Source organism: Myxine glutinosa, chromosome 4, assembly GCF_964187855.1.
Source record: "Myxine glutinosa chromosome 4, kmMyxGlut1.1, whole genome shotgun sequence".
NCBI lineage: Eukaryota > Metazoa > Chordata > Myxini > Myxiniformes > Myxinidae > Myxine > Myxine glutinosa.
The window spans coordinates 132023861-132041263 of record NC_136264.1 but is presented as its reverse complement, the minus strand read 5'-3'; the positions used below and the strand labels follow the sequence as shown (position 1 = coordinate 132041263).

Sequence of the window (17403 nt, the reverse complement as noted above, 5' to 3'; positions counted from 1 at the left end):
TCGCGCGAATCGCGCGCGATGTGGCAATGCATTCTGGGACGGAACAGATTGCTGGTGCAGAGAGCAGACAATGTCGCAGCGATTCTCGACCAATGAGAGCTCTGCGTGGGCGAACCTCGACCAATCGGTGTCGCGGTCCCCGTTGTGGACGTGCGCGTCAGCTCACGTCCAGACTCGCCTACCCCGAAACCGCGTTGGTCGATAACAGCTTTCCCGCCCTCGGGTGCCGGTTCCTTCCAACTTTTACTTCACCTATGAGAGAATACTTCACCTTCCAATCGATGACGTCATGTAATTGCAATTATGAACAAACTGATTAAAAACGACGCAATAAGCAAACAAATCATATGGCGGAATCGTGCGAATGTAATTTTCTGATGATCAGAGAAGGGCGGTTTATGAGGCTCGGGTGGTTTATGGAAGGGAGTGGTTGCATGGTGCGCACACCCACACGTGCTTATGATTGGCGGCGCACACGAGGAAGTAGCACTTTCCCTAAATCGTTCTTGAAGTTTGCTTGCGATCTTGGAGAGTCGAGTCGAGTCGGGTAAAGTAAACGTACCGGGTACCTGGTGTGTTGGAAATCATCCGCCGCGACCTTGAATCGGTGCTTTTGCTGAGGTGTGTGTGTGTGTGTGTGTGTGTGTGTGTGTGTGTGTGTGTGTGTGTGTGTGTGTGTGTGTGTGTGTGTGTGTGTGTGTGTGTGTGTGTGTGTGTGTGTGTGTGTCGAAGTGCAGTTTGATAGAAAGGTAGGTGGTGTGGTCATGCTGGTTGGTAGATTGATGTATTTAAGGGTAAGATGTGAATGATTTAAAGATATTATCGAGTGTGGAAGGAAAGTTATAAATATATGATAACACATTAAATCCTATTGCGAGTAAAGTTGGAATAAGTGATGTTGCATTGATGGGTAGACTGACTGCCTGGACGCAACTGAGGTTGTGGATCCATGATCGAGGTTGTGGATCCGCCGTTTGGAGAGGTCCTGGGCTGAAAGGATCGAAACCTCGAGGAAGAACGGTGCCCAGCTGATGATCCGTGCAGTCGGGAAACTAGTCAGTTGCTTACGGGTTAAGGTTCTTGCTTTAGGTGGAGAAACGATGTTTGAGGTTTACAATTTAAATAAAGTTGAATATGGGATGTTGTGAAATTAACATCATTTACAGCAATCCTTTAAATTATTTATATTTAAGTTTAGGAACAACCGATACTGTACAAGTGTGTGTGTGTGTGTGTGTGTGTGTGTGTGTGTGTGTGTGTGTGTGTGTGTGTGTGTGTGTGTGTGTGTGTGTGTGTGTGTGTGTGTGTGTGTGTGTGTGTGTGTGTGTGTGTGTGTGTGTGTGTATAAAAGAGATCGAATTTTGAGGAACAAATGAAAAAACGAGGTGTGTGTGTGTTACTATGTATGTGTGTTACTATGTGTGTGTGTGTGTTACTATGTATGTGTGTTACTATGTGTGTGTGTGTGTGTCTGTGAATAAAAGATAGAATTTTGAGGAACAGAAATGAAAAAACGAGGTGTGTGTGTTACTATGTATGTGTGTGTGTGTTACTGTTACTGTATGTGTGTTACTATGTATGTATGTTACTATGTACGTGTGTGTGTGTCTTCGTCTTCGTTTCTGGGGTGTGTCGGGGTGTTGATTGCAAGTTTGTTTCCCGCGGGTTTTTGGGTGAGTATTCAGTTCTTCGCTCCGTGTCTTGACCAACGAACGCTCTTTGATTTCATTAAATGTGATGGATTTGTCATTATTGATATGTGTACGGTGGAGGTTTTTTATTTTTCCATCCTAATTTGGCAGCAGCCAGCACTCCTTGTACGTGGAAAGGGAAGTAGTGCGTGCGACTAAAGATTGAAGGGCAGTCTATCTATTACATACTTTTCGGTTGGAACGGCGACTGAGAAAATGGAGAAGGGAAAAGTTTTGGAGAGTGAAGAGATACTTAATAATAGATGTTAAAAATTCCGTCATGCTATGTTTGTATGCACCACAGTTTGCCCATACGATATTAAAGTGCAGGTGTGTTTATCTACTAGAGGCTGTGTAACAGTGTACCTGTTGTCTGTTGATTATTACTGCTTGGGATATCGAATTATTGCACTCCTTGTCGGCTGCAATCATGGACTCTATTTGACCGGACGGAGCGAGTGTGGTTCATGATAACCCTTCCATGCCTTTGGTCCATGTGACAGTGACTCTTACAAGATTATCTTATTCAATTAAAGGACATGATATATGACACCTCCTTTGGTGCATTAGCTTAACTAGTGAGGCACCCTTGCGGGAGGCCAGAAGCAAACAGACAATGCAGAAACGGCGAATGCGGAAGCATGAAACCAATAAATTCCACATTGCTGTAGCACCTTCAGTCGCACGTCAGACATGGACAGCAAGTTCGTGAAGGATTTCCATGAAAAACGTACCCGTTCGCCAACAAACCAGTACGTTTGTTCCATACCCAGTCAATGGCGAATCTGCATATGGCGATCCGCGAATTCACGTTTAGAAAGTAGAAACCATCACGGCATTTCGTCATTCACTTGCACTCGATATATCTTTTTTTTCATTCCAAACAGCACAACTCCAATCACAAATGAAATAACATTGATATATAAAAAAAATCAACTTTTAACAACATTCGTGACATAAATATTTAAATCCTGATGTGAAGTTCCGTACGGTTGGGTGAACACAATTACGAATTCAAAATCGTAATTGTATTCACTCAATTCCAATCATCAATTGATACTTTAACAAAACGATTAACACGATTAACGTTTAACGATTTAACATTATGATTGAATGACGGTTGTATTTGGATATTATCAAACCTGCGCATTGCCGTCATCTGTCCACTTCTGCATTCGCGGCAGGTTCATTGTCATCAATCTAACATTTCTGGACAAAATCAAATCTAACAAAATCTGGACATAGATGGTGAGATTTCTAAACTGCAGGTGCCACTTGGTGATCACAATCGCAGATGGTTCCATTCCGAGGCCATGCACCGGTTGTCTGCTGATTCCATAACTTCTGCGTGCACAGCTACTGATGTAATAATGCCCCTGTAGGTTTGCTGAACTAACTTTTAGTTCAGGATAACTTTGACACTTTTCCCCTTCCTGCTCAATTACCTTATCCCCACACTTTAAAAAACAAACGGGATATTGGAATCCGTCACGCCATCTCTTCCTAAATGGTTGGACAGAAATTCACTAAACTTGGTAGATATGATCACGACATGGCAATAAGATACAAGAGCAGTATCATTTTGGAACCGCCTCAGGGGTGGGGTCAAAAACCCCAAAATGCAATTTAGAGCACATTTTCAATGAAATGTTGTGTATGCAATAAACAATCGGGGACATCAGATATGTAACGATTTTTGGAATTTGAACCCTGGTTCATGCCCCAGGGGGTGGGGACTTGGAGTCACAAAGGTCAAAAGAGAAGTTTTTTTTTTTTTAATGCCTCCACCCCCGTAGGTGGCCGGAGGCATTATTTTTTCGGGTTGTCTGTCTGTCCATCCAGGCTAAACCTCATTTTTCTCAGCAATCATGTCTGAGATGAATTTCAGGGTAGGAGTGACACGCATGCAGAATTTTATAATTGTGACATCATAGGTCACGTGGTATGGCAGCCATCTTGGACTAAACACAAAGAAATTTTTTTTTTTTTTAAACTTGGCACATTGTCAAGTACTCCCAATGAGGAACAAAATCATGATAATGACCATGGGTGAAGTGGTATACCAGCCAAAAATGTTTTAATCTAATTCCTTATCCTAAAAATCTGAAATTGCATGCACATGATTTATGACCCATTCATACTGAAATATTAAATTATGACATCATAGGTCACATGGTTTTGCAGCCATATTGGATTTAACCTAAAACCTTCAAAAAGCATCTCCCAAACCACCAAATCGATTTGACTCAACTTTACGTGTCATTGACTAGAAATGTCGATTAAAAGTTGATCATGAAAATATCATTGGTTACGGTGTGGCAGCCATATTGGATTGAAGGAAAATCTAACACTGAAGGGGTAACATAGGCTAGGTAGGCGTGGCCTCAATCGGGGATGTAGGGGACCGGGAGAGGGGCGTACCGTGTAGCGCCACCTGGTGATTGTGGCAGAGGGTATTACAATTTCCTTTTTATACCTGCGCAACACAGGTTATGGAGCACTCTTTGCATCGGAAACTTTTTCCTCCTTCCCTTCCTCCCCTCCCCCAAAACGGCAGGGCCTGTCAAAGCCACCCTCACCCCCCAAAGGATGTATATGTAGTACTTCTTTCCCCTCTCCCATTCCCCTTCCACTCCCGCCTCCCTCTCCTGCTTCCTCCCCACCCTTGGCAACACCGGGTACTCCTGCTAGTATTAAATAATTATATCTCTGAAACTGCTTACGCTATAGATGCAAAATTTTACAAATGTCATCTTACACCATTGTTGCATATAGTTTGAAAATGATAGTCGTAGGTCATGTGGTTTGGCAGCCATCTTGGATAGAAAAACGAACCTTTTCCGATCAACACGAAACTTCACAAACGTGATCCCCTACCCATACATATGCAGTGTACATTTTAAAGGTCATATGTCACATGGTGTGGCAGCCATAATGGCTTGAAAGCAGATACTTTAAAAAAATCCCTTCTCCAAAACCGCTTCACCAATCGATATGAAACCTGTCCTGTCTGGTGAAAATGTGATACTTGAAAACAGCTGAAGGGATTTAAATCAAACGTGTTTATTTTTAGTACAGCGAACGAGGACATCTACCCGTTGTCACGTGCGGGGATTCTGCGAAGGCATATTGGCGACAGTCGCATTGCTGTAGTTTTTTTTTCAACTTACAGTTTTATATTGGGTCAATCCTGGAGGTACTTTTTGCCATCAATTTTGCTTTAAGTGGGAAGTGTGTGGATTTGCGATGGCCTGCCATCGACTTCGCTCTTGTAACCTGATTGTTGCCAAATGCTTTTCCCTTGACGACCTTGTAGGAATCGATAGATTTCCACAATGACGGAGCAAAAGCCAGTGATCAAGAATGCTGACATGTCTGATGACATGCAGGAGGATGCTGTAAGCTTTGCCAAGCAAGCCTTGGAGAAGCACAACATTGAAAAGGACATCGCCTCGTTCATTAAAAAGGTATAGGGGCAGCAGTTGTGTGAGCAAAGCGACTTGGTGTAACATACTGGTGCTGGTGATGTCCACGATGCAAGTGAGCCTGTTGGAGATGACAAGTCAGTTACTTCGAGAAAAGTTGACCTTGTGGAAAAAAAAAAAAAAAAAAATTTAAATTGGTGAAAATCAGAATGAGGTGGTCACATGGACAAACTGCTATTGCTTCCCAAATTTAACGAAATTACAAATGTCTGGATCATTGATCATGACGTCATGTGGCTAAAGTGTCATCTTGAATACGCATGGATGCACCACCTTCTATTTGACAGTAGAGTGACCAGTACTTGACACCAAGAGAAATGTGATAAATACCTCTGGCCATCCAAATGGGGACAACGTGTAACCTTGGCTTATTGGACTCCATCATGAATCTTTTGGAAAATTGGATTGTGGATGTGGGCTTGTTCAATCTTTATTGTGCCTAATATGATCAAAACACTGGGTTTGTATTTTGACAAGATAAGGTTGAGCTGCTCATTTTGCTTCCTTCAAACCATTGCTTGAGTTGATTTAAAAAGATATATATATATATTTTTTAATGCTTAAGTGAAAGTTGACGAGCTTAATTTTAGTAGTGCTGCTTCTGGTTGGTGGTTGAGAAATGAGATGATGTTTCACGTTGTAGGAGTTTGACAAGAAATACAACCCGACTTGGCACTGTGTCGTCGGCCGCAACTTCGGCAGCTACGTGACCCACGAATCGAAACACTTCATTTATTTCTATCTGGGCCAGGTCGCCATCTTGCTCTTCAAGTCCGGGTAACTTCAGCATGATAAAGTTCAAGAGCGATGATGTATCTGTATAACCAGGCCTCTGGGAATGTTCTTTGAAATGAGGTGTGCGTGCATGTTGGATTGATTCATTTTGATTCGCATGTGCCAGAGATTATACAGTTATATTACGTCCACTTGCTTTATGCGAATTTCCAAGTGGAGGATACTTGTTTTGTACAATTCCAATCATGTTAATAAAATAAATTCTATATTTGATGCCATTGTGTGAGGAATAGGCAGAATATGAATGTCATTGCCTTTTGTCATAAATAGCCTACGACTAACATTTTTCATTTGTGGCCCACTGTAAATTCATAATGATCATGAACCTGTTCATTTGAGTTGCCTTGTTTGCTACCATCCTTACATATTTATCCTGGTTCAATTTAATACACCACAGGTGCACTCTTGGTATTTGTGTAGAGCACTCAATTTTGGCCTGTATTCCACCATATTGGATTTTTTTTCATGAACCTTACCCTCAGTACGAAATAAATTCCTCTTTCCAAACTAGAGCTTGTCTGACTTGAACACCATTTCACACTCACCACTGCGATGATTACATACGATGCCGAATATGTACAGGTGATGTTAAGCAATCTCTCTGTCCATCTTCAAGTTTTCCAAGTGACCAAAATGTATGGGGTCAGCCATTATATGCGTTCTTATATCAGCAGCTCCTGGGAATGATTCAACGAAGACTTGCTATCGCACCCAACCATCCCTTTCTGCAAAGAGATCTCCTGTCCTTTCAAACAGAGCAATTTGCCTTCAACATGAAAGGTCAAATCAACCGAGGGAAGCATAAAGTTTGTTCTGAAAGTCATGCCAGCCTCACCAACAATCTGACCCAAGCTTGTGTCCTTCCGGCCTAGTAATTTGCCTGTGGAGTCCGAGAGGAGCTTGGGCAGACGTTTTACTTGCAGGACAAGAACACCAGGAGACATGCTTTACATGGATGAATCAACACAGTACAAGCAATATGAAGGTGAGGCATCATGGAATATGCACACCAAGATGGGACCAAACAGGACAAGCCAACCCTTATCTTTATGATGTTCCGTGGCATCTTCTCTACATATCACAGCTTGTATATCTGTTTAAGAAGAATCCTCTAAAAAAGATTAGACTAAGGGGAGACAAAATGTATTTCCTTGTTCTCTGCCAAATCTGATGGTTTCACTACTAAGCAGTATTAAACCAACATCTGACCCAGTCAATTTTATTTGCATCAACTTGCAATACAAAACAGAGAAAAGACATTTAAAAAATGAACTTCAGATTTACATTAAATCGCAAATTAATTCGTATTTTGATCAAAGGTCTAATCTGTGCAAATCCAAGTCGCAAAATTTTTATTTATTTATAACAAACCATACACAGGCCCAGAATGAATAACACGTCAGCGAGATGATTAAAACCTTCATAATTATCCACAAATCAGTTCGGCCTGGGAAAACAGGCTTGTCCTACAAAAGGTGCTTTTACATCAAAGACAACGTGGATTTTAGTCAATGCCGCAGACGCAATTCGGTCCCAAATTGCGTGTGTGGTTTTTAATCGCAATGCTTCATTTCGGGTTTTTTTTTTTAGTTGCTATTTTGTGTTCATGATTCAGCCTTCCAGGAAAGGCAAGATTGGGAACTGGTGCAAAATTATACCTGAGAGCTATAGCATCTTGAAACAAATACTTCAACTGAAATGAACAAAATGATATCCCACCATGAAGGATATTTTTGGGCAAAAAATGTTCATTTGTCAATTTTTTTTTTTTTTAACTAAATAAGTTCACCTGCCTCAAGTTGAGGCTTATTACCTGGATATCTCCCAGGATGTCAGTATTCCACATAGTATGTTCCTATTGTGTTATGGCTTATCCTGCTTTCCCAAAACATTAAACAAATGTTTGTCCAAAGTAAAAACATTTTTCCTGCTGCTTCCAATGATGATAAATGCTTGTGATGAGGTGTACGTAATAAAGGTGACACCCAGAAAGGGGCATGGAGTGTAGGAGAGGGGTGACGTGCACTTGAAAATCTGAAACATTTGTTCTATGCATGTTCAATCATGAAATACATTAATCAACAAACACAAACGTGCCTTAGCAGGAGTTAACCAAACGAGCAGGGAACGCGACTCGTACATTCAAGCGTTCGGCTGCTCTAAAGAGCAGATACAGCTTGTGTAAGGGTTAACTAGTTACAAGAGTTCCAACCAGCAAAACCTTTTACCAACCACCCCGTCTCATTTTATGTACATAAACGATAATGGCGGTTGGAAAATGCAAAACCATACAAGGAAACCCTTCAGGCCACAAATGGAGTCATCCATAGCGAGCTATGTAAATGGGAGTAACCTCAAGCTTGAGCCTTATCACCATACGAGTCGCAATTACACGTCTGACCTATGTACAATTATTATCCACACAAGTGTGCAAATGTTTGGCTGCTTTGCCAATGAGGCAGAAAAGTACAAGCTTCGATACCGTTCAGATCACTAGGCATGCGGGACTGTTGAAGAGGGCAGCAAGCAGCATCAGATAGGTTTGTACAGCAGTGTTGTTACGTATTTCTTCTTGTAGCGATGCGTGGCACTGAGTACCATGACTCCATCCTAAAAAGCAAGCACCAAGGTTACGTAACCAGAATGTGTTTTTTTTTTTTTTTTTTTTTAAATATTCAACGAATGTTGCACATAAACACTGTTAACTTGTTTATGTCAATTAGATATATGCATCCAATCCATATAGAGCAAATGCTTTGGAAAGTCGAACATACTTAGAACACCTTACCACATGCAGTCTTGAGATAAAGGACATTGGAATGGTCTTTCCAACTCTTAATTTTTGTTTGTGAGCATGATCTGTATTAGTTTTGTTCATGAACTCTGAATAACAGGAGCAATGGTATCCATATGCTCGGCACCGCCATATTTGTCTGAATGCTGAATCTCAGTTACTCTGCCCTCAGGGCATGAAACGGCATGAACACTTTTCCAAGTATTGCGAAACAGAAGGGTTTTGAAAGTGCCAAAAAGGTGTTCTAGTGTTCAAGTATATAATTCAATTGAAACAAAATAAATGTTTTAAAAGCTGTAGAAAAAAAAAATATTTTTTACACCACCGTATGTACCAAGCTAATTTAGTTATTTGTGCATGTTTGCGCCCTTTATGCAATAGAGTTGACATTCTGTACATTTTGACAAATTCAGAGCCAAAGTACTGCTAAACTGCGGGTTCGTGTTCCGATTCAAGTTAGTGTTCAAAATATAAAATACATTGTAAGCTTGCATTATAGTATGGGTTCTTCTTACCTCCACCACCGAATGTGGATGGAGGTTATGTTTTCACCAGTCTGTTTGTTTGTGAACAAGATATCTCGGAAAGCTGTGGGCGGATTCAGACTAAATTTGGTGGAGAGGTTGGGTATGTGACAAGGACGAAATGATGAGATTTTAGTGAATATCCGGATTCGGATCTGATGATTACCTCTGCCAAAGGTGTATGGAGGTTATGTTTTCACCCCTGTCTGTCTGTTTGTCTGTCCGTTTGTGAACAAGATATCTCAAAAACTTGTGGATGGATTCGGACGAAATTTTGCAGCGATGTAGCGTATGTGACAAGGACGAAATGTTTAGATTTTGGTGAAGATCCGGATTCGGCTACTAGAAATTCTTCCTGGTGTGTATCCCAGTTTAGAATAGGTACACAGTATCCCTACGGTTTAGAATAGGTACACAGTAAGAGGCGACGAAAATGGTTGGCGTCATGAAGGGCATCCGGCCATAAAAACATTGCCTCAAAAAGGGAACCATGACGATTACAATGACATATGGGCAGGGTACAGCCCGAAGGACTCCGTGAGGGACCCCACTCCCTCTCGTCAAAACTCAAGGTGGGGAACCCGATCGAAGCAAGGGTGGAAATCACTCCATTTATGATGACAATGTCTGATGCCCGACGTGGAGATCGGTTTCTGAGGTTTGGGACATGGAATGTAGGGACAATGACAGGAAGATCAGAAGTGGTGGAAGTATTGGGCAGAAAAAGAGTGGACATATGTTGTGTGCAGGAGACAAGATGTAAGGGAAGTGAGTATTATATGGTGAAGGGTAGGCAGGGACAGAAATACAAATTTGTGTGACAAGGGTGCCCGGAAGACATGCATGGTGTTGGTGTCCTGCTTTCTGAGGAGTTTGTAGACAGTGTGGTGAGTGTGACTAGAGTGAGTGAAAGGTTGATGATGGTGAGAATGATGATTGGAAAGATCTTAGTGAACGTCATCTGGGGATATGCTCCGCAGGTCGGTCGGAGCGATGAAGAGAAGGACAAATTCTGGTGTGCGATAGAGAAGCTGATGGAAAACGTGAAAGATGAGAGGGTTGTTGTGGGAGGAGGAGACCTAAATAGACATGTGGGAAGGAGTATGGACGGTTTTGAGGGAGTTCATGGGGGTTACGGATATGGTGTGAGGAATGGAGAAGGTGAAAGGACTTTGGAGTTTGCTGATGGAGCTGGTTTGTTGATTTGTAATACTCAGTTCCAGAAAGAGGATAATAAGCTCGTTACATACACGTCAGGTGGGGCGAAGACAACCGTTGACGACCTGATGGTGCGTAGGCGAGATAGGGGGCACCTCCGGGACACAAAGGTGATCCCGGGGGAGGAGGCTGTTTCACAGCACCATTTGGTTGTCTGCGACATAAGGGTGCGAGGAGAGCTCGGTGGGTGAAGTTCCAAATGAGAATGAAGGTGTGGAGGTTGAAAGAGGTGGCAGTGAGGGAGGCATTAAAAGAGAGGCTGCATATGGTGGAGGATGATGTGGTTGAGCTTGAAAGTGGTTGGATGTCAATGAAAGATGGTCTGTTGGGAGCCGTTGGTGAGGTATGTGGATGCACAAAAGGACCACCGAGGCACTCGGAAACATGGTGGTGGGATAATGAAGTTGGAAAGAGGATTGACGAGAAGAGGACGATGTTCGAGGAGTGGCAGAAGGCGAAGGGTACGGGTGCAGAAGAGACAGAGCATGAAAGTTATCAGGAAGCCAAGAAGGCTGCAACGAAAGAGGTCGGAAAGATGCAGGAGCCATGTGGGAAAATGTTCGGAGAACGCTTGGATTCGGAAGAGGGTCAGAGAGCGGTATTCAGGATTGCAAAGCAGATAGCGAAAGAGGTGTGATGTGATGGGGGTGAGTTGCTTGAAGGATGAAGTGGGACAAATCGTTGTGGACCCAGATGGAATTAAAAGAAGATGGAAGAGATACATGGAAATGCTGTTGAATGTAGAGAATGAATGGGATGGCAACATAGAGAGTAACCCAGTTTTAGGACCGGCAGAGAAGATAACTGAGAAGGAAGTTGAGGAAGCGATAAAAGCAATGAAGAGTAGAAAAGCGGGAGGGCCGACGGGAGTTGTGGGAGATATGTTGAAGGCAGCGGGAAGTTGGGGTGTGAAGCGAATGACAGAGATCTGTAATCTGGTGGTGAAAGAAGGCTGCATTCCAGTGGATTGGGAACTGAGTACCCTCGTCCCTCTATACAAAGGGAAAGGTGACCCTCTGGACTGTGGCTCATATAGAACGATAAAGTTATTGGAGCATGGAATGAAGGAATTGGAAAGGGTGTTGGAGAAGAGGATAAGGAAGAAAGTGAAGATCGACGAAATGCAGTTGGGATTTATGCCAGGAAGAGGAACGACGTACATGCTTTTTATTGTAAGGCAGTTGCAGGAGAAGTACATGGAGAAGAGGAAGAAGTTGTTCTTGGGTTTGTTGATCTGGAGAAAGCATTTGATAGGGTTCCACGTGAAGTAGAGACATGGGCGTTGAAGTTAGAAGTGAAGGAATGGTTGATCAGTCAGAGTAGTGATGGCAATGTACGAGAGAGCGCACAGCTGTAAGGACGAAGGACGGGAACAGTGGTGAGTTTGAGGTGAAGGTGGGAGTGCATCAGGGGTTGGTACCAAGTCCACTACTATTTGTAGCTGTGATGGAGGTGCTGGCTCGGAACGTAAAGGAGGGTTTACGGTGGGAGTTGTTGTATGCAGATGATCTGGTATTGATTGGGGAGAGTATGGATGGACTGAAAGAGAAGATGAACAAGTGGAAGGAATGTTTGGAGGCAAAAGGTCTGAAGGTGAATATCAGAAAGACGAAGGTGATGGCAAGTGGTAAAGCATGTGGTGAGGTGGAAAGAACTGGGAAGTGGCCGTGTGCTGTGTGCAGGAAGGGTGTTGTAATGAACTCCATTCAATGTACAATGTGCGCTGAGTGGGTTCATCCAAAATGTAGTGGTCTGAGAGGGTCATTAACCAGTGTGGCAGCTACATTCAAGTGTAAGGTGTGCATAGAGGGAGCTGCAGATGGAGGAAATGTTGAGTGGGATATTGGAGATGGCGTGAAGCTGGAAGGTGTGAAAACATTTTGCTACCTCGGACACATGCTGAATGGAGAAGGTGGATCAGACTCGGCAACGGTTGCTGGAGTGAGATGTGCATGGAAGAAGTTTCTGGAACTGAGTGACGTGTTGACGAGGAGGGGAGTGTCGTTGAAGCTGAAAGGAAAGGTGTATGCTGCATGTGTGAGAAGTGTTATGATTTCTGGGAGCGAGACATGGGTAATGAACGTAGAGCAGCAACGAAGGCTGGAAAGGGTGGAAATGCGAATGGTTCGGTGGATGTGTGGAGTATCGTTGAGAGAGAGGAAGACAAATGATGAATTGCGAAAGATGATGGGAATAGAGCCTGTGATGGATGCTGTGAAGAGAAACAGGTTGAAATGGTTTGGTCATGTGTTGAGGAAGGATGAAAGTGACTGGTTGAGAAGTGATGGATATGAATGTAGAAGGAAGTAGAGTACGGGGAAGACTGAGAAAGACTTGGCTGAAGGTGGTGGAAGAAGAATGTGAGTAAGGGGATTAACAAGGGGAGATGTAGAAAATAGGGCAAAATGGAGATTGTCATGGGGCCCGCAAGGCTAACCCCCACTCTTGCAGGGAAAATTGCTTTCAAATGCATGTTGTATTCACCGTTGGGAGATAGGGCCAAAAACGATACATAGCAGGATATCTCAAAAGGTTATGGATGGATTTGGACGAAACTTGGTGGAGAGGTTGGGTGTGTGACAAGGAAGAATCGATTCAATTTTGGTGAAGATCCAGATCCGGATCCAGCTGGTAGAATTTTTAAAGTGATTCTTCACCATTGGGAGATAAGGCCAAAAACGATACAAAGCAGGATATCTCAAAGTTGTGGACGGATGATTTTGATTAAATGTGATTCTATATTGTGATTTTCTGGTCTACTCTGGGATACAAAACGTAAACTGTTCACCTGGCGGAGGAATGCTCTCTACTGAGTGCCGTTCTAGTTAAATATATGCCTCGTCTCCACCGGCACATTGCCACACCATGATGAGAGATGCTTTACCAATCCAAAGAAAAGCATGTCAGGCTAAGTATGCTCTTTCCGGTTTGATTAAAAATCGGTCGTGTAAGACTGTACACACTGGTGGTTGACTTTGCTGCCTTATTTCCTGAACAATGGATACTCCCATCCACCTTTACCTACTGACAAATATCTCAATAGTCATCTGCATGGTGTGTGTGAACTATGGTTCTTCGGAATGGGGAAGAGTTAATAATCGAACAACTGATGAAAAAAGGCCGAGTTTGTGAAGCCGTCGAAGCCAAACACAATTTATTGTTATGGGTCTTGTGGAACGGGAAATGGAAGTCACAATAAAAACTAGTGACGTCACGACATCGACTGATGTGCCCTCTATCCACATTATTACATCATTATACATACTTGTACTAAGTTTGACTTCATTACCTTCAGCTGTTCTTAAGTTATCATGGTAATGAAAACCTCCTACAGACTCTGACCTCTTGATGTCAACATGTAATCAGTTCATCTTTGCATCATTGTATATACTGGTACCAAGTTTGGTAAAAATCCCATCACTGGTTCACAAGTTAGCTCAGTAACAGAATCTTTACCTAACGGGACTTCTGACTTTTGATCTCTTGACCCCATAATCTAATCGGTTCATCTTTACTTCATTATACATACCTGTACCAAATTTGACTAGGATTCCTTCAGTCTTTCTCAAGTTATCGTGGTAACGAAAACCTATCACAGATAGACGGATGGACAGCCCAAAAACATAATGCCTCCGGTGACTTCGTCGGCGGAGGCATAAAAAAATCCCTCAGGATCAAGTTGATATTAATCAGACATCAATGCTACAAAGTGTAATGAAGTCTGGTGTGAAGCTAAACCATCAAACATTTAATCACGTGTAAAATAAAAATAAAAAGCACCCACCTTTATTGAGAGAGCATATAGATGGTTGAGCATCACGTGGTTGGGCTCGGGGAGCAGGGCTGGGTCACACTGAAACACACGCACGCACACGGTTCTGCATCCAAGTTTCAGCGAATGGTCCAGCACACGTTAAACAGGACAGCCATCTCAGTTGGTTTACGATACGAGCATAACAGTGTTTTCTTTTCATAAAATGGTGATGTTCTCGTTCTCTTGACACTCACCGAGATGTTGGTGTCTTTGTTGAGGATAACCTGTAGAAGATGAGGCGGCAAAATGGGAGGCACTTTGAATCTTTCCTCTGGCTTGTACTGGTGTACCTCTTGGGAGTACAGGCCAGGTGGAGAGCTAGATATGTCTGAAACACAGATTATGGGCTCAGGGGTCGTGCTTGTGGTGAAACGTTCATGAACACAAGCCGTCTCAATTGTCAGCAATCATCTATTATTAAGTGAGATTAACTACAAGTGCAAGACATCGATCAAGCTCAAAAATACTCGAATATTTTAACTTACACAGTGCAAAAGGTGAGCATTTAAGAAGGAAAAAGGATTTGGAATTTTCTGATGTTGCTGTGATTACGATACACGACCGTGTCAAATTATTTGTATTTGCCTGTTTGCCGTTCGTCTTTATCGCATCACATGGTTCATGAAAGGTCGAGTCCAAGCTTTAAATGAATGAATGATCGTTTCAAGGCCATTTTCCCTGCTAGAGCGGGGGTTAGCCTTGTGGGCCCCATGACAATCATGGTTCCCTGTTTGAGACAATGTTTTTATGGCCGGATGCCCTTCCTGACGCCAACCCTTGGTCACGCTCTTACGATACGCAGGGATACGGTGTACCTATTCTAACCCGGGGTACACACGGGGATCATTCATCCCAGCAAGCCGGTACTCAATTTGCCGACCTCGGAAGGATGACAGGCTGAGTCAACCCCCCTGGCGTTAATTCAGCGATCGACCGGGATTCGAACCCAGGATCCGAGGATCCCAAGCCAGCACCCTAACCGCTAAGCCAACACCAGGCTCGAGTCCAAGCTTTAAATGCCACAGAATATTGTTTGTCTGCCGTTTACCATGCATCCTTGTAAGAGGTGTAAAACAAGCTCCTCCGTTGTTGTATGGTCTGTTTCGAAATGTTTGACAATTTTGTGAGAAGAGGTTATTAAAAAGTGGTTGAGGAGAGAAATTAACCAGACAATAATTAGATTCCGAGTTAAAGCTGGACAACTACAGTCTACACAAACCAAACTGTGCTTTTCACCAAGAGTGAATGGAGTAGCTTCATACGCGTCAAATGACAACAAAAACTATAACGGTACTCGGTAGAGCGTATACCTCCGCCAGGCTGAACAGTTTATGTTTTGTATCCCACTGATAGGCCGGATCTGGATTCAGACCTGAACCAAAATCGAATCGCTTGTTCTCGTCACCTAACCAACTCGTCCCCCAAGTTTAGTCATAACTCGTCCATAACTTTTTAAAATATCATGTTATATATCGCTTTTCGCCCGATCTCTCAATGGTGAAGAACCACTTAATTGAATCGATTAGTCCTTGTCACACACCCAACCTCTCCACCAGGTTTCGTCCAAATCCGTCCATAACATTTTGAGATATCCTGTTCACAGACAGGCAGAAGACAGACAAACAGAGAAAACAGACAGGGGTGAAAACATAACCTCCTTCCACCTTCGGTGGCGGAGGTAAATATGGTACGTAATTGACGCATAGAACCAATTAAAATCATGAAACATTAAAATAAAATTAAAACTTGGAAGACTTCCCACAGGCCTTTGTAAACACAGCAAAGGCACTGCAGGGATTAAATCATTGCCAAGGATCCAAAGAGGTTTGTTTCATTTGCAATTCCAAGCAACACCTTCGCTCACACACTGGAAGCAGGCAGTGATAAAAGACTCGCCGAGGGTTCGGACGTGACCGTTACCTGTGGCTTCGGCGCACTCGAGCGAGTCGACCTGCAGAGCATCCATCACTTCAAAATCTGACGGTTTGACGTGGATGACATTGTTAACGGTTCCCAGAGAGCTCGTCATTATAGGCTGGAAAAAGAACGTCAAAGTATGGGGAGATGTATGACGAGTGGTAAGTGGTGGTGAGGGAGAGGAACGGGTGGATGGGTAAAAACATGGAGAGGCAGAAAATTGACATGGAAAGAATAAAAGAGGGAAGGAAAACGGAAGCACAGCAGATGAGAGGAAAGGAAAATAGGAAGGAAGGAGGGTGGGAGCAAAGCTGGAGGCAGTAAAAAGGAAAAGGTGAGCATTTAAATAAATGCACAAGGTGTTCTACAGGTCATACTTGTTAAATAAATGGGAATGCAATCACTGGCATTCTTTATTCGTTTTAAACAGCAACAAATTATTGCAGATAATTGCAATACTCCATATCCTCTCGAGGTGAAAATTCAAGGCTCTGGTGTCAATCGGTTCACAGGTAAATTTATAACTGACAGTGCTATCAAAATGCCATTTGTATACCAACACACAAAATGACGACGAAACAAAGTAACGCAACCATCCAGCTCAGGAGCTGCTTTCAACTGCCACAGTAGCTACGTTACTTGCTCTCGTTTGCTCCAGCCAAGTAAAACTCGAATCAAAGTTAGTATCGAGAGACACCGTCTATGCAGCATTTAATGAACACTAAATTAAAACCTCACCCATGGATGGCAGAGGCATCTATAGTAGCAGAGCAGTTAAGAGGAAGCATCGTTCATTTTTTCAGGAAAGCACCAAATTTGGCACAGATGTAGTATGGAACTATACAATTGTTTTCCTGAGGGGCGCCCAAAAATTCAGAACCCCTGGTGGCCGCCATATTGAAGTTCAACATGACCGCCCTCTGTGACCTATTTCCCTCAATAACTTCTATACTATGAGTGGTCTTGGTCTTGTATTGTGGTCTTGGCAATAGCACACTACTTTACCTACCAGTCACACGGTGTGGAGGAACTCTGGATTGCCATTTGCACTGGTAAAAGCTACCGCTATCTTGCCATCCATAAAATTGCCACCGGCCTTGGCCGCAGGAAGTCCGAGTCTTTGCCATTATTTCATGCCTTCACTGGCTGCGACACAGTGTCATTT

General features: G+C 43.0%; 2 protein-coding genes across 6 annotated transcripts in view; one reads left to right on the top strand and one right to left on the bottom strand.

Moving 5' to 3' along the window:
* The first annotated feature begins 392 nt into the window (after window positions 1–392).
* LOC137425230 (dynein light chain 1, cytoplasmic) lies at window positions 393–6481 on the top strand. Of its 4 annotated transcripts, none has more exons than XM_078776431.1 (3): window positions 393–542; window positions 5008–5158; window positions 5820–6481. In XM_078776431.1, the coding sequence occupies exons 2-3, from the start codon at window positions 5027–5029 to the stop codon at window positions 5955–5957; spliced, it is 270 nt and encodes an 89-aa protein (XP_078632557.1). In that variant the 5' UTR covers window positions 393–542; window positions 5008–5026; the 3' UTR covers window positions 5958–6481. The 4 variants fall into 4 exon arrangements, with proteins under 4 accessions (XP_078632557.1, XP_067969537.1, XP_078632556.1 ...); XM_068113436.2 differs by having other exon boundaries at window positions 456–572; XM_078776430.1 differs by having other exon boundaries at window positions 458–621.
* Window positions 6482–7174: 693 nt separating this feature from the next.
* Window positions 7175–17403, bottom strand: part of PRKAB1 (protein kinase AMP-activated non-catalytic subunit beta 1) — a 29400-nt gene continuing 19171 nt past the window's right edge. For both annotated transcript variants that reach the window (XM_068113431.2, XM_068113432.2), the window contains exons 5-8: window positions 16242–16356; window positions 14516–14649; window positions 14292–14360; window positions 7175–8581 (exon numbers count right to left, since the gene is read on the bottom strand). In XM_068113431.2, the coding sequence (XP_067969532.2) occupies window positions 8504–8581; window positions 14292–14360; window positions 14516–14649; window positions 16242–16356 (396 nt within the window). In that variant the 3' untranslated portion in view covers window positions 7175–8503. The remainder of the gene's footprint in view (window positions 8582–14291; window positions 14361–14515; window positions 14650–16241; window positions 16357–17403) is intronic.

Bases quoted from the DNA above. Each gene is read 5' to 3' on its own strand.
- LOC137425230 (XM_078776431.1), top strand. From the start codon at position 5,027: ATGACGGAGCAAAAGCCAGTGATCAAGAATGCTGACATGTCTGATGAC. The intron at 5,159-5,819 runs GTATAGGGGCAG...TTCACGTTGTAG, and splicing joins TCGCCTCGTTCATTAAAAAG to GAGTTTGACAAGAAATACAA.